This window comes from Chamaea fasciata, unplaced genomic scaffold (assembly GCF_029207755.1).
Source record: "Chamaea fasciata isolate MVZ Bird 193981 ecotype frontalis unplaced genomic scaffold, bChaFas1.0.hap1 SCAF_9, whole genome shotgun sequence".
Lineage (NCBI taxonomy): Eukaryota > Metazoa > Chordata > Aves > Passeriformes > Sylviidae > Chamaea > Chamaea fasciata.
The window spans coordinates 16,185,796-16,201,742 of NW_027094094.1; the positions used below are offsets into that span (position 1 = coordinate 16,185,796).

Sequence of the window (15,947 nt, forward strand, 5' to 3'; positions counted from 1 at the left end):
AATAAGAAGTTAGCAAGTGAACTTAGTAATAAAATAATTAATAACCTTATGTTTTTTCACATACACATTTGTACCAAGAGAGGTATGAATAACTGACCCAGCTGAAAGTGATATTTTTGGCCTTTTCTGGCTAAAATTACCGAGGTTTCTCTCACTGGCAAGGGCATTGTCTCACGTTGCTGAAGACTGATGTGAAGAACTCCCATGTTGTGTTCAGTGTCATCTGTTAATTTTCTCTGTAATCAACTTGAAATTTCAAATGTTTATGAAAAAACTTTCAAATGACAGTAAATTAATGCCTTTTATCAGCCTCTGTTTTGTATCTTAAGTTGATTCTTCTTAGTAGTTATTTGAATCTAAAGTGTAATGCCTGCCAATGAGAAGCAAGACTTTCTCAGGGTGGAGACGCTGTTTTAAATCTGTATCCCAATTTGATCACACTGCCTTTTCCATCTCCTAAATCTGTGAAGTCCATCTTTCCTTTGGAAAGGGCTATTTAATACTGTTACCTTACAGAAATGGAATAAATAAGTAAGTAATAGCAACTAAGTTTTATCAAAAGTAAAAATGATGACTTGTTGGAAGTTTGGACCTGCTGTTACAATTTCTGGTCATAAATCCAAATTTCAAAATAATTTTTTTAAAACCGCATCATCATTTCCTGATGATAATGAATGAAAAAAAAATTCACCAGTAAAGACACTTGTCAGATACCAGAACTGAATAGGAATGCTAATAGTATTTCTGAAGAATGTTGAACTGTATTTAAGGATTGCCTGTGGAAGACAGTTTGATCCTCTTTAAATTCTGTTTCTTTTCTTGAAGTTATCTCATCCTTAACAGGATGCAGTTCATAAGAAATATTGGCTGGTGAGGTAATGCACATTCTGTAATTGCAGTCGAAGCTGTAGAAAGTTCATAGAACATCACTTAATGAATATTAGTGTTTGGGCACATCTGTGCTTGATTGCTCTTTTGGCAGCCTTCCAGCTGCCATCGACTGATTTCCATGTTCCCAGGGTCAAGTCATCTGTTTTCTGTGTGTGCTCTGCTGCTCTGTGCCACGTTGCCCAGTTACAACTTACTGTGTAGAACTGAATACTCTACAAAACTTGCTGTTGAGTGAGTGAGTGTTGTTGCTCTGTTGCATGGTACTGTTGTCTTGTGCTCTGTCCTGACATTCTGTTTACACCTTCCTCATCCTTGAAGAGAGCACAAGAGTTGGAAACGTTTTTTTGAGAGCAGACATTGAAAAAAGGATATTGGCAAGAGAGCTGCTGGGAGGGTATCCACAGTGGACAGGTCACCACAGTGTTTCTTCTAAATTGCTGGAACCTGAAGATCATTTGCAGAAAAGGAAAATATCTGGGTCTCCCAGGGTGACTGTATTAGAAAAGCTGTGTGAGTATGCTGGAACAAGCATTGACTTCTAAGATGAAGAGATGCCTGAAGACCTTTATCTCTTTCCTTCAGATGCGTTAAGGGGACTGGACAGGCTCCAATGCATGCACCTCCTCTGGCAGTGGTACACGCCCAACCCCAGGGAGGGCAACTTCTGTTTGAATTGAGAGATTTATTACTACTGTAAGGAGAAAGTGATGCTATATGCTAGGCTGTATCTTAGCATCATGTCCACTCCTCCCACCCCTCTCACCAGTTCCTGGGCAATGAGGGCATATGGTGTTTGCTTTTACTCACTGCTGCAATTGCAAATGATGCAGGGTGCTGCTCCAGCAAACCAACCTTGCTCGTTTTGCATTCACAAAGCAGTTCCTGTTTTTCTTCTTTATAGTGTCCCAGACAAAAGATGAACAACACCTGTGAGCCTTACAGCCTATATGCCTTAGAGCAAACAGCATGTTTGTCAAGTACTGGGTGAAATTGTAGTGGTACGGATTATTGTGCGTCTGTTTTTCCTGAATAGCTTTCTCCCTGCCTCTGACCCCACTCCCCAAGACAACATAGCATTCCTCATATGTTATGAAGTACGCTTTGGAATATACCATGGCACCATATCCTCTGATTTTCTAGGCAGTTTTTTAAAGTGCAGAACAGTGTTTCAGCAGTCTAGGGATATTTTAAGGAACTTTTCCATTACAAAACCTAGCATCTCGGCAGGCAAATTATTACATTTAAGCACCATGTGAAAATACATAGAGAGCAAGATATGAGCAAGTTATAATATAAAGAACGCTGTTAATACCTGCCATTCTTTCTGGTTTTGTGGAGTTGCATATATTTCACTGTGAATATGTGTTTATAGCTCCAGCTTTCTTGCTGGTTGGTTGTCACAACAGCCCTTTACTGCTATTTCTTGAGCACAAATGCAATCCTGCATCAGATGGCTGTGTTTCAGCAAAATCTTCAGGTGATGATAGTTGTTGTTCTGTTGGTAAGGCTGCAGGCAGGCCGGGTGGCAAGTGCCATTGCTGAATGTGCTGTCAGTTCTGCTTGGTGGGCAGTTGTTGGCTTGCAAAGCCACTGAAGGGTGATGTTAAAATACATCTCAAAAAGCTCTTGAGCATGAAGAAAGGCATCATAATATGTAACATTTTATTTTATTTTATTTTATTTTATTTTATTTTATTTTATTTTATTTTATTTCATTTTATTTTAATATGGGATGACTGTTCATATTTTTAGAATGTTGCCTGTTAGCCAAAAATGTTGGATCATGAGATGCTGTGAGAGGATCTGTGGGAATCTGTGAGTTTGATGCCAGCTTGCAAAACTGCCAGATAGTTGTTTCATGTTTGCCACAGCAAGAAACTGCAATAGAGTGTCATGACAAACAACGGGTCAGAGAAGCTTGGGAGAAGTAGTTGTGCTGGTTTCAGGTAGGGTAGAGCTTTCTTCTTAGTAGCTATTACAGTGCTGTTTTGGATTTGGAATGAGAACGGTGTTTCATCTCCTGCTGGCCTGGACAGTCATCAGTCTCTCACAAATTTCAGTGTATCTACAATTTAGAAAAGCATGCAGTTGTGTATTTGTATTCATCCACATCATCTGGAATAATAAGTTGGAAATGGAAGTTAACTGACCACAGGTTTTATCATAAACCTTGCTCTACTTGTTCTTGTAAAATACCAAAAACTCAGTAACACACATGGCCAAAAATTTCATCAGCTGTCCTGGTGTGTTCTTATTTGGTTACAGGCTGCTGAGTACCACCAAGAGTGCTGTACTGTTAGATACTGTTCTAACAGTCAAAATTTCCGGCTTTTGTACTCCAAACACTGGAAAACACTTACCAAAATGTCCAGTTTCTTGAAAGGATTTCTGAAGACCTCACCTATTCGATTGCTGAAGTGAACAAGACTTGCCAGTGAAGAGAGCTAAGAAGTAGTCTTGACAGAGCAGACCTTTCAGCTGTTCACAGGATCCTCTTTGTCAAACACAGTAAAATCCCTTGGCTTTCAACAACCTGCACAACTGTTTGAGATATGGACTCTGGCATATCCTCTTAAGAATGTCACATACAGAGCAGGAAGAAAGACAAACATATACACTATTCTAGGGATAACAAAAAATGCATTCAGTGTTTAATGTATTTCAGTTCTTATAATTGATACATAATCAGAAACTGTTACAAGACATTCATATTTTAGAAACACCCTGAGTTAAAGATTTGTACTTTAGCAATGATCTTGAAATGTCATGAACTAATCAGTGGAGGTATGGTCATAACCTGAATGAGATAAAGCTGAGAAAATCCAGTGTACTTCAGAAAATTAACTATCACCATTACCTATTTTTACATTTCTACTAATATAGGCTTCAAAGTGTTACGGTGGAGTACCATTTTGGAATACATAAAACTGAAATATTGACCAATTGTGCATTAATGCTTCATTCACCCAAGTTCACCTTGCATATTAGTTTTTTTCTGCCAAAGGTGGCGTTTTTTTCATAGCAGACTGTGCTTGTATTCCATGCTATAGATATCTGAATTAAACAATACAATAAATACATGTAAAAGCAATTGGAATGGTCCTTGTTCATGACTTCCAAGAGATCACTTTGATTAGTCTGGTTTTCTTCTGAAAAATCTGCAGGGCCAAAATGAAAAATCACCATCAAAATTTCCTCATTTTAATGTAATTTTTCCTGGAACAGAACAAAGTTGAGAAGAGCAGCATTTCCTGTGGTCTTAATTGTGTTTAGGCTTGTATTCTGTAAAACCTTTGTGTTTTCAAAGGAGATATTTAAATGATCTTCAACGCACACTGTCCTGAGAGTTATTACTTTTTAAAATACCATTTTGGCTTGCAGGCATTTAAAAATGCTTTAAAAGCATGCAACAAATGAGCACAGGCTGCTGTCAGCAGCCCTCTAGCATAGAAATGCTCTGCGGGTGAACAGCCAGGAAATCAGGCTGAAATGTGTCATATCAACTGAAGACGCGCACACACCTCCTACATTTCAGTATTCCATCTTGATCATTCAGGGTATCTTGATAGATGTTTTTAGAGGGCATTTGGACAGATGCAGTGAAGTATTAAATCCTCATGACACCATATTTTCTCATACTTTTACAGTGCAATAGCAATAAGCATAATTTTTCATGACTATTCTTTGCAATGAAATTTTTGGGTGCAAATATTCTTTATTATTTTAATGATGTTAGATTAAACCTGCTGCCTAAGAATGGGACGCTTTCTGTTCATAATTTCAGTTTCTGGGTTTCAAAAGAACAGCAGCTGCTAGATGTTTGGCAATATGATAACATGCCTCCAAGTTCTAAGCTAAATACCTGAGGCAGAAAAAATATGAAAAGAGACAAAAAGAAAGAAGAAGAAACGAACAAAAAAAAAAAGACTACAGTAAGAGATACACGTATGTTTAAGTAGGAAATCACGATTCTTCTTTATGAACTGCTATATCTGATATGTCCAGTACAGCAGCACCCGTTCTGGGTGAATATGTGCCAGAAACTGGGCAATAAATGGCTGCGGTGTTTAGGTTTCTGCCATTTTTACACAGTAAAGCTTTAGTAATGTTGTGGAGAAAAGGACATATTGCAATTTGCAATTGCATGATGATTAAAGAGAAAAAAAAGACTGCAAGAGAAGAATAAAGAATAGTTTCAAGGCTAGCGTAAGTTTCTTGTTCTAGTGGTTATTTTTAAAGATATTTTTAATATCTTGGCAAAGTATGTCTGTTGTCACTGTAAGAAAGTTTTATTGCCTGAAGGTTATCAATAAGTTAACTTGCAGATACCATTTTAAGTTACTAGAAGCAAAACTGAGGGACTTCTAAAAGTAAAGTTTTGATGATTTATTGCATACATTATTAAGAGCTGAATAATCTATTTTGTTTCCATGCATTTTCCAAATATGGACTTGGTTATAAAGCTACAAGGATGGAATTCTGTCAGAATATAATCTTTATTTTAAAGCTAGTTTTCATTTTAGAGTTGGAGGACAATTTTCTCTTGTAGAAATCAGAAATATTGTATGTTGCAAGTAATTTTTATTTTCCATTTTTTTACTTACCACTAAAATCTCCTTTAAAAAGAAAAGAAAGTAAAAAAATATTGAAGCTGTAGTATACTTTTATTGGAATACTGGTGTATTAGTGTATGGAGTTTCCTGTTTCATCTTATTCCTTATTTTAAATGTGCTATGTGTTCATTACAGAATGTTTAATATTGCAACACTTTTAGAGTCAGATACTGCCCTGAGTTTCTTCTGAGTTACTGCTTTATATGCAGTAAGTGAGACACGGCAACATCAGAAGGCAGATGGTTTTGAAATCTTTAATTTGATATGTAAGGCAAAAGTGAGGCTTTGTTTTTTGTTGGGTAGCTTTCAGTTTAGGGCTGCATTTTACTCTTTTTGGTTCAAATTAATTTTTAATTGCATTAGTCGTTTTCTGGTAGTGGTATGGATCAATAGGATCTGGATTTTGCCATGATGAACTGTAAACCTGGCTTGGAATAAACTTCTTTGTCTCCCAGGCAAGATTAAGTTTCCCCAATTGTCTGGTGCAATCTCTCTGAAAGGTGCTTTCCCCTATCAGATACCTGAGGGATTTGTTCCTATTCTGATTGTTTCAGTTCTTTGCAGGGGCTGATAAGTATAAACATTGTAAGTCTATTTTTTTGTAACCTCATCTGTGTGCAGCAGAGGTAACACTCTCAAAACTTTAACACATCAAAACAAACAGAATTTGAAAATGTTTTGTGAGGTGCAAAGTCTTTGGAGACAGCTAGTGCCCCGAAGTCTACTTTACACAGAAGAGATTAACACCATTATTCTATGTATAATCTCTCCAGCAAAACACTGTCGCCTATTTCTGTCAACAAATGGTTTCTTTGCTTTGGCAGCTGAAAGAAATTTTAGTTGTGTAGGCAACAGAACATGCCTTTATAAGTTGCAGAACCCAATTTTAAAAATATTTTGGATGGTAACTGCAGTTTTGAGAAGTTAAATTATATTCATTAACTAAATATTTTTTTAAACAAGCTAGAAAGACTAATTATGTCTGCTGTGTGTGACACACTCGTAGTCCGGAGGTTTACTATTTCACAGTACACCTTTTGAAAAGGTACTTGCAGACAGTTAGCTAAATAAAAGATCTACACACATCCCGTGCACGTAAGGCGTGCTTTAAGAGCACATTTTCCTTCGGAATTAAGGTAATAATGTGTCTGTAATGACAGTAAGTCTATAAAGCTGCCAGATAGGCAAAAAAGGTATAAAAGATAAAAATGCAGGTGTAATATTTCTAGAAATGTCAGACCAAACATATTTTGGAAAACCTGCAGGGAGAGGGGAAAAAAAGATAGATGTCACAGCATTTCATACTGTAGTATAGTGCATGAGTAGTGTAGTGCATCACAGAAGCTATCTTTTAATGGAATTGAGTTATATATAGTCATAGTCAACATGTGCAAGTTTTTTATGTTAATAAATATGTCAGAGTTCTTTTTCAGATCATTGAATTACATTACCAGATAACGAATTACTGTATTTTAATATGAAATATTACTTTTTTCCCCCAAACATGGTTATTACAAAAATTTAAGCTAACAAATATCTACTTAATGTATTGGATTGTATTTGATTTTCTGTGATTTGTTTACACAAATGTAAGAACCACATCACTGTCCACCTCCTCTGTTAGTGGAGGGTCAGATCCCTCATGGAGCAGGGCGTTGGATCCCTCCTCACTTACCTGGCAGGGTGAATGCCAGTGTCAGGGCAGAAGTGGAGGGGTGTGAGATCCCTGTCCCGGGAGCTGCTGCCCTCCCTGGATCTGTGGCTGGGCACGTGTGTGTCCTGTGGGCAGGGTGCCGGTGCCTCTGACGTGCAGCGTGCACTGGCTGTGCAAACACTTTCTTATCGTTTGACTGAGCACATGTGCGCTTGCTCTGTAGGACTGGCTGCAATTTCTGCCGTGTTGATGGATAGCTGTGTTTTGTTTATATGTGGGAAAGGATGGCAACAAGACACAAGGCGTTAATTGAAAAAAACTGTCTTGAAACCATCAGCTTGTTTCTTCTGCACATCTAAGACTGGTGGGGAGCAACCTCATGAAAATTGTTTCAGCACCTGTCCTGGTGACATTTATACTGACCTTTCCCCGTGTTAATTTTTAGTTTACACTTTGTAATTAAGAAGCACAGATCATTGAAACAAATTATTAATGTTAATCAGTATGTCAGCATAAAAGAATGCAAAGCATCAAGTCTACCCTTGTATGCTAAATGAAGAGATTTCTTCCAGATTCTTGCTTTGATCATTAGACTCTTTTAAATAAGCAAACATTACTTAGTTGCTAAGCCACAGACTGAAGTTCATTAGTGTGTTATCACAAATATTGGAAAAGGAGTACTAAACCAATATAAGATAGAGGACCTGTGCGTAGGCTGGAAGTAATGCAATAAACGTAACACCGGAACATTTTGAAAGAGGGTTCAGAGTGATTAAAACCATTTCTGCTTGCAAAACCCCACCCACTCAGCAAGAAAAAGTACCAACCCAGAGTTGATCTGTTTTTTCTGCTACTGATACCTCTAAGATTTTCTGGAAGTACAACAGATCTTGTATATGTATATAGTATTATAAACAATTTAGTGCATATTCTGTATTTTAAATGTTGGTGAGGTATATTGATGTGGGTTTTTTTAGTCTAATAGTTATCTTTAGAATGCTTTTAAACATAGATTGAAAGCCAGAATGACTTCTTACTTAAATATCCTGTTTGGGAGCATAACCCCAAATCCTAACAAACCAGTTTTGGATGTAGATATTGCAGGTCACTGAACTTCACAAGAAGTCGTGGTCATTTGGAATTGTTTTATATTCAGTGTGTTATCCTAAGCAGATGAACTAACAGTCCATGCTTTTGCATTCTCCACAGATCTTCAGTACAGTGAGAGAAGAAGAGGAAGGAGCAGAAGATATTTTTGAATATATTCCTCATTTTCTGAGAAAGCTCCCAACATCTGTTACAGACTGTATATACAAAGGAGATGGTTTTTGTGTAAAACCATGTGTAACAGGTGCTTACTGTCAATATCGTGCCACTTTACAGAGGACTGCACTCTCTAACTATGTAACTGGTGCTTTACTAGAAGCAACTACATCATTAGGAGCAAGAAGTGGTCTTTTAAATATTTTTGGAGGATCAACTGGAAGAACAATGCTTAAAGGTAATTAAGGGGTTTTTTTATCTTTGTCCACTTAAAGTATAGAACAAATTGCAAAATTATTAACACTATATGGTATTCAGTAATTTATGTACTCATCCACAAAGTTAACAGATAAAGGTTTTATGTTTTCAAATAGGAATTTTCCTTTGCAGTTATTATGTGTCATAATAAATAGCCCTTTTAGTTTAATAAAGTAAAAATGCAGCTAAACTGAAAAGAATCCTATTACAAAACAAACACATTTTCCTGTTTTTTTCTTGTTGGAATCTTTCCTGCCTGCATCCAAATTTAATGCCTAAACTGATGTTTTCAGGGTGTTCCTGTGTGTGGTATTTCTCATTTACCAAGTGCTCCTGCTCATGGGCTGACTTGGTTCAGAACTAGAGAAAGGAGTCTGTGCTCTACTTGGTTGTTATTGCTGTCATTATACAGGTAGCTGTTGGCATAGCGCTGTGTTGTGGAGTGCGTACGCTTCATTACTGATTTATTGTTGGTCTTCTCCTGGGTCCATCATCTTTGTGGTATTGGGTCATTTCAAATAACATTGGTATTGTCTGTATGGAAAGTGCCTGTTGGAAAGTGGATGTTGCATACTAAACTTCCATGCTGATCATATGTAATAATATCCTTAATATGATTTAGTTTGGTCAGTTTTGGAAGTTAAACAAAGCCTTCTTGATAGAAATTCTGTGCTTTAAAAGATGGTTTTGTACAGAACAGAACAGTACCTATATTATTGATTAATTTTTAATTAATGCCTAGAATACTTCATAAGTTACTCAAGCATTGGGAGATTTATCATTGTCTGATGAACCATAACAAAAGGATGTAATATCTCAGTCATACTATGGTAGAAGTGATGCATGTTAATATTATGGCTTGCCCACAATTTTACAGGAATATGACAAAATAAATGCAAAATCAGTGTGGTTCCTTAACTAACACAGATACTGACTTCATTTTTAACAAATAGTGGTATAGTTTATGCTCGTATATATGGCTGTCTTGTTTTTATCCCAAAAAGTGGCCCTTTCTTGTTTTAATTAATTTTTCTCTAGGTGAATCAAAGGGCAGAGAGAGGCACTAAAATATTCTAAGAATTACAGGTACAGATGGCAAACTTGCAGCATGTGAATGAATTTCAGTAGTACCTTGTGCGGCATTACTCAGCTTCACGTACCATCATTGTCTGTGAGAGACAGCTGTGTACAGTATAGTGTCCAATTTTGGTAGAGTTTTCTGGTTTATTTGGCTTGGTTTTTTATTTGTTCCGGGGAGGTAAGTGCTTTAGGAAAATAAACAGGGACATTCCTGTGACAGCTCAGAAAGCAAGGTTAGAAGAAGTGAGCCATGTGCTTCAGAACTGAGTTCTGAAACTGAAGCAGCAGCAATAGTTAGCTCGGGCTTACCACGCTGCTGATACAGCTACATCTTTTTATGGAGCCTGAGCTAGTGTGTGCACATGTGTACTCTATGTACTCTGTGTACCAGCACACTTTGCACTGGTTTGGGGGTATCTATGGTGACAGTATTACATGGTGTATGTTGTTGGATTCTAAGCCAAAGGATGTAAGACATTAAAAAAAGCCAAGATTTTGAACTCAGTTTGCAATTCCACTGACAGCCTGTGTAGATAGTAGAGATGATTTACTTTAGTGGTCTAGGCATGATTTACTGTGCTGGTCTCTGGTGAGGAAGAGGTGTCCTGCAGCTTTAGGATATTGACATTTTATGGATGTGGAAGCTTCCTGTTCATTTATATTGTGATGATGTATTATATCTGAGAAATTGTAAGAGTCCTGTCTAAAAACATTTATATAGAATGTTACCTGTTGATGTGACCAAGTCATTTGCATTAGCGAGGAACCCAACTACATTCTGAATTCAGAGCTCTGGTCATTATTCATAGATGTGTACCTTTGAGAAATTGTCCTGTCCATACAGATGGATAAGAAGGTTATTTTCATCTGTCCAGCATCCTCTGTATGGCTGGATTTAACCTCAATAAGATAACCTCATCTAAACCTGAGAAATTTTGGTTCACGTCAATAGCTCTGTCATCAAATGTAATGCAGGATTTGTCACAGGATACAGAATGTTATGGGAACACTTCGCTCAGTAGTTGTTTGGAGGAATTGAGAAGGGAATATATTGATCCTGTTGTGCTTTAATAGCTGCTGTTGTTTAACCCTGGTAGGTAGCATCTTGCTGCCACTCACTACAATGAGATGGGAGGAGAATCAGAAGGGTAACAGTGCAAAAATTAATTGAAAAATTCAGTTGAAGGGAGTTTAATAGATAAAGTAAAAGTTACGTGTATGACTCTGTCACATATAATGACCTCTTGGGAAGACAGGTACTGTAACTCCAAATCAGTTGTCAACTAAGGAGTAAATATCACTGCATTTCACATGATTTTCAAGAGAGTTCTTAAAAAGCTTCCAAAGCAGAAGTAAATTTGTTTAATAGAACCAGTCTATATCATGAAGTCTTGAAAAGATCTCATGGGCTGTTGAATTTGTGTTTGGAGAACCTTTTCTGGACTAGAAAGTATTCCACTACTTTTCTTTCAAAATGTTTGCAATTTTTGGAGACAAAGTTCAACACTCTCTTGCACCGTGTGTTTAAAGAGGAGCCCATTACTTTAATGGCGAGTGCCTTCATGATCCAAATGGAAGACTGCTCAAAAAATTAATACTTTTTTTAGGCATAGCCTTTATGTAATATCTGCCCAGGAAATAGGGATCCTGCAAACAGCAAGGCCCTAACACTGGGCTAGCCTCCTGGGTTTGTGTCTCTCTAGCATCAAGCACTTTGTGAGTTCTTTGTGTTCAGTCCATCAGGGGTTACTTGGTGACCTGAGTGATGAACCTTGCAGTCACAAGCAGTCCAGCTCCAGGGAATACTTTCTAAGGTTTTCCTTGGTAGCTAAGGACCTTAAATGCTCTGAGTCCCCAGGGCTAGGATGGTTTTGTGGGCAGATCAGGCAGTGTTGTTAGTTCCACAGAAGGCTTCCAAACATACCAGACCTTCTAAGCCAGAATTCCCAGTCATGTGGATCTGAGACTGAGTTTTCAAAAGCTTACATCAGGCCTGCTGTGTAGGAGAGTCGTGTCTTGGGCCTGGAGCAGGGCGCCTGCAAGCCCTGCTCTCACATGGCTCACAGAGGCTCCCGACTGAGGGGCTGTGACTCTGGTCCCCGTAGCACAGGGACAGTCTGACAGTGGACTCCCGGGAACCACAGATGCCTGGAGTTCCCACAGCTGCTCAGTGACATTCACATCCTTGTCAGCATCTTTGTTGCTACAGTGAACATAATTTTCACATATGAATACTGAAGACATTTAGTACTGCACTGTTTTAGTACCTCTGTATGTAACTCCGTTTTTGGTTAGTAAAAATTCTAAGTGTGTCTTTCAATGGGATTTGGATCGAAGCCAGTTTTTTTTCCTGTAGAAAGGATATCCTGCTTCTCAGCCTTTTCTGTTTCTTACAAATTGATTGTTACAGAAGTTTGCTCACAGTTGTGAATGGACCAGAACTTTCACTGGAATCATATTTGAAGGGCCAGTCATTGTCATAGTTCATATGTTGTTGACAATTTTGTGCAGAAAGTGAAAAAAGTTGTCTTAAAGAAGGAACTAGAGTATGTCAAAATGTTTGTACTTTACATTTGATATCATTTAAAAAAAAGTACTCGTCCCTCCACCCCAATTTAATTCTGTTTGTAATCTAAGATAAAGGGAAAGAAAGTTAGAAAGAGGTGTCTGAAGATGGAGCAGACTGCAAACATTTTGTATCAGTATTCTTTTCACTTTAGTGTCTTCTAAAATGGATTAGTCTGGTGCCATTCTCTGTGATATAAATTGGACTATGTCTTCCAGAGAAAGCTCAACGGGACTTGCTAGACAGACAATAGCAGGTTTTGACCAAGAATATAAGGAAACTGATTTGTCATGAATGTGGAGGCAGACTGCATTGCTCGTAAGAAAACCTGCTTCATTCATCCCACACAATTTAGTGATTACCCTTTTTTTTAAATTAGATTTTGCCATCTGCAAGACTGCACAGCAAAACAGGTGCCCAAGTCTCTGTGGCTTTTCCTACTGCTATTTCTTGTACCCTTTGCAAAAAGTGTATTGTTACAATATTGGGAAAATTCCAGGATCCCTGAAGTTGGGGCAGTTGTCTGATAGCTATATGTCAGAGTCATGGGTGGTAACAAGCTTGATGTACATAGATTAAGAAAGGCCAGCATAATTTAGTTGATGGGTTGTGTGTGTGTTTGTGTTGTGTGTATGTTTGGGCCCAAAGATTAAGACCATCTAGAAGGAGAGAAAAAGCCAAACAAGCTGAAAATATGACCTGAAAAGACAAAATGTGTCTTAGGCTGACAGTCTGTCGTAAGATGTGTCAGGCAATGCGCTGTAGGAGGGGAAATCAGATACTGGAGACAGGTCAGTCTGTATGCAGATAATGTGGTCTGAGGCAAGGGTGTGAGTCAGGAAACAAGGATTTCATGCCTGCTCTGTTGCCTCCAGGATGTAGGTCAGGAAGAGCAGGAACAAGTGCAGGTCATCTGGTTAGGAACAGAAAGAAGAGAGTGACATGGCAGGAAGCACAGATCAAGGCTGAGACATCAGGAAGGAGGAGAAAGATTTTGGAGGACAGCTCTGAGTCTAGGGGCATGTGGGACCATCTGGAGCTGACTATAATGATTGTCCCTGCAAATTGGCAGAAGGGAAAAATCACTGAGGTCAGTCTCCTGGACCTGGCACCCTGAGGCCGGGCCTGGTTCCAGCCAGATTGGTCACACCAAGGGTAGTGGGAGAAGGACTTAATGAGGATCCCTAATTAACATTAATTTACCAAAAACTTCCTTCAATCCAACATGTTTAATACATCACAGGCACACAGATTTAAGTTCTGCCACCATAGCTTGTCTTGTCCTTACAGTCCTCTTTCCAGGATCAGTAAGGCATATTACTGCAAGATAGACACATAATTGAACCAGACAGAAGACTGAAGTTAACCAGTGTAAGTAACATTATTAAAAGAATTTAAAATATTTTCATCTGTAAAATTGCGCTTTTGGATGTAGTAGGTATCGTACTCCAGTTATGTCTGTATGGGTCTGGGTATCCTAATCCTTGTACAGGGCTGAGCCATTAAGAAACAGAACGGAGTTTCAGCTGATTTTCTATAGATTTTGGTTCCAATAATACTGTGTGACAGTTTTGGTATGCTGTTGATCATTTAACCTGTGTATGTGTGTTTCAGCTTATAGCAATGTTTTTTTGGGGAGTCTATAGCTGTTATTTCCACCACAAGAAAAAAAAAGTTTAAATGCATAGAATGAGTCTGTGCTGTTAGAAGTTTGTTGTGAGGAAGGTAATTAAGGACATGCGGATGTCTGTGAATGAAGGCTGAGAGAGCAGAAGTTTGTGCAAAGTGATGTTAGTTTTAAAATCAAATTTATTATTATTATTATTATTCAGGAAAAAAATTACATGAGATTCTGAGTGCAGATAGTTAATCCCTGAACTGCTTATTATTGTTTATTATTTCAAAGGTCTGAACATTTGTTTGAATGGACCTTGTAAAAGTAGTATCCATGGGAACTTTTAAAGTGTAGAATGGAACTTTTTTGGTATGTTTATGTTAGCATGTCAATCATGAGCACAAAACCCCAAGGACTCAAGCAACAAGATGACTCAAAAGTCATCTCTTGAAGCTTTGGTTTTAGGAAACAAACTAGGAGGGAAAATCAAGTTTTGTAAGATAATGCTGTTTTATTTCTCTCCAGACACAAATTTTTTTTGCTAAATTCTAAGAAATACTATACAGTTTGCTTAGCAGATCAAAGACATTCAGTTATTTTCTTCAGGTTTACAGATATTTGCATTTTTAACGGAATTTAATGACAATGCTTTAGTACTGAATCTGTAATGATGAGAAATGTTTCATTTGATGGTTCATTTTGTATATTTGTAGTGAAATAGCATTAATAAAATTTATGTTTATAGGTAAAACTAATTTTAAAGTTTTCTATTGTATCTCCATGGACATCCTTATGTTATCATATTTAACATGAATTTTTTGAAAATCTAAGTGTCCTGTTTCCAGCTGGAAGTTGGAAACAACACTGAACTGTCATTCTTCCAATTAAGAAAGAATATGCTTGTGTTGTCAATGAAAAAATTATGGTGTGTTGGCCAGGTCCCATGGTCGTTCCTTCAGTAGAGATTTTTCAGACAATACGTATATTCACCGTATAAACAAAGTGTCTCTGAGTGTACTGCTCGCATTCCAGTTCTGCACAGACCTTTCTCAGACTTCCTGGGGAAATGGAGAAAGCTTTCTTGTGGCAGCATATTGGTTTTCAGTCTTGTGTACTCTAGCAAATTTCATAACTAACTTTCCAGTGATGTAGTCCTGCTGCTTGTGAAAGTGGTGTAAACTGTGTGTAGACAAGGGTAGGGTTAGAATGAAGAAAAGAAGTGATAGAAGTGCCAGAGCCAGATACAGACTATGGGATGAAGGCAGGGGTTTGGTTTCTACTTACTTTCTGAACATAGATGCAATCTGAGGGCTATGCTGTCTTTTTAATACCCCCTATTTGTAATTTCTTAATCACATTTCTGGAAGCCTCAGGGAGGTTTTCCTCTACTTTGCCTCTCAAAGAAACTTTCTTGGATGATTGCCTAAGTCATAGCCCTTTGTCCCATTAAAGCTAATGCTATTGCCTTTTACTAGAGTTGTTAGTGCAGGGTGCATAATAGCTGTAAAGGTAGGGCATTTGCTAATAAAGAAACCCACACTGTGGTTTTTGTAATGCTTCAGATGAAGTTTCCTAAAACAAAAAGTAATTCCATTTATTACTTTTGGCCTGTTTAAACAACATTGATATAAATATAACTTGTACAAAAGCCTGAGTGTAGCGTAACTTATTTCTTAATATATTTAAAGACAAAAATCCAGCAGAATTAAAATCACTCTTGTTTATAACTCTGCTGTCAAAATCAAATGCTTTTAGTCTTTGCAGGATGTATGCTCATCCTTAATTTCTAAACTTCCTTCCATTTGAATCCTAGTGTTTCAGCTTTTATCTGGGGAGGTGGGAAACCTGACCTTTCAGTGAGCCAGCCAAATGCATGTCTTCTTCATGGCTTACACAAGGCATGTCAGTTATGCATTTTGCCACAGTTTGTAGCTTTAAACTGAGCAGCTGTTGCCTGACTGTTAGTTTGGACAAGTGCAGCGTGGAGACGTTTTGTGGTACTGGAAG

General features: G+C 37.8%; 1 protein-coding gene across 2 annotated transcripts in view; it reads left to right on the forward strand.

The window, feature by feature from the left end:
- Positions 1-15,947, forward strand: part of PLCE1 (phospholipase C epsilon 1) — a 135,834-nt gene that overhangs the window by 53,623 nt on the left and 66,264 nt on the right. For both annotated transcript variants that reach the window (XM_066191211.1, XM_066191212.1), the window contains exon 3: positions 8,368-8,659. In XM_066191211.1, coding sequence (XP_066047308.1) covers positions 8,368-8,659 — 292 coding nt within the window. The remainder of the gene's footprint in view (positions 1-8,367; positions 8,660-15,947) is intronic.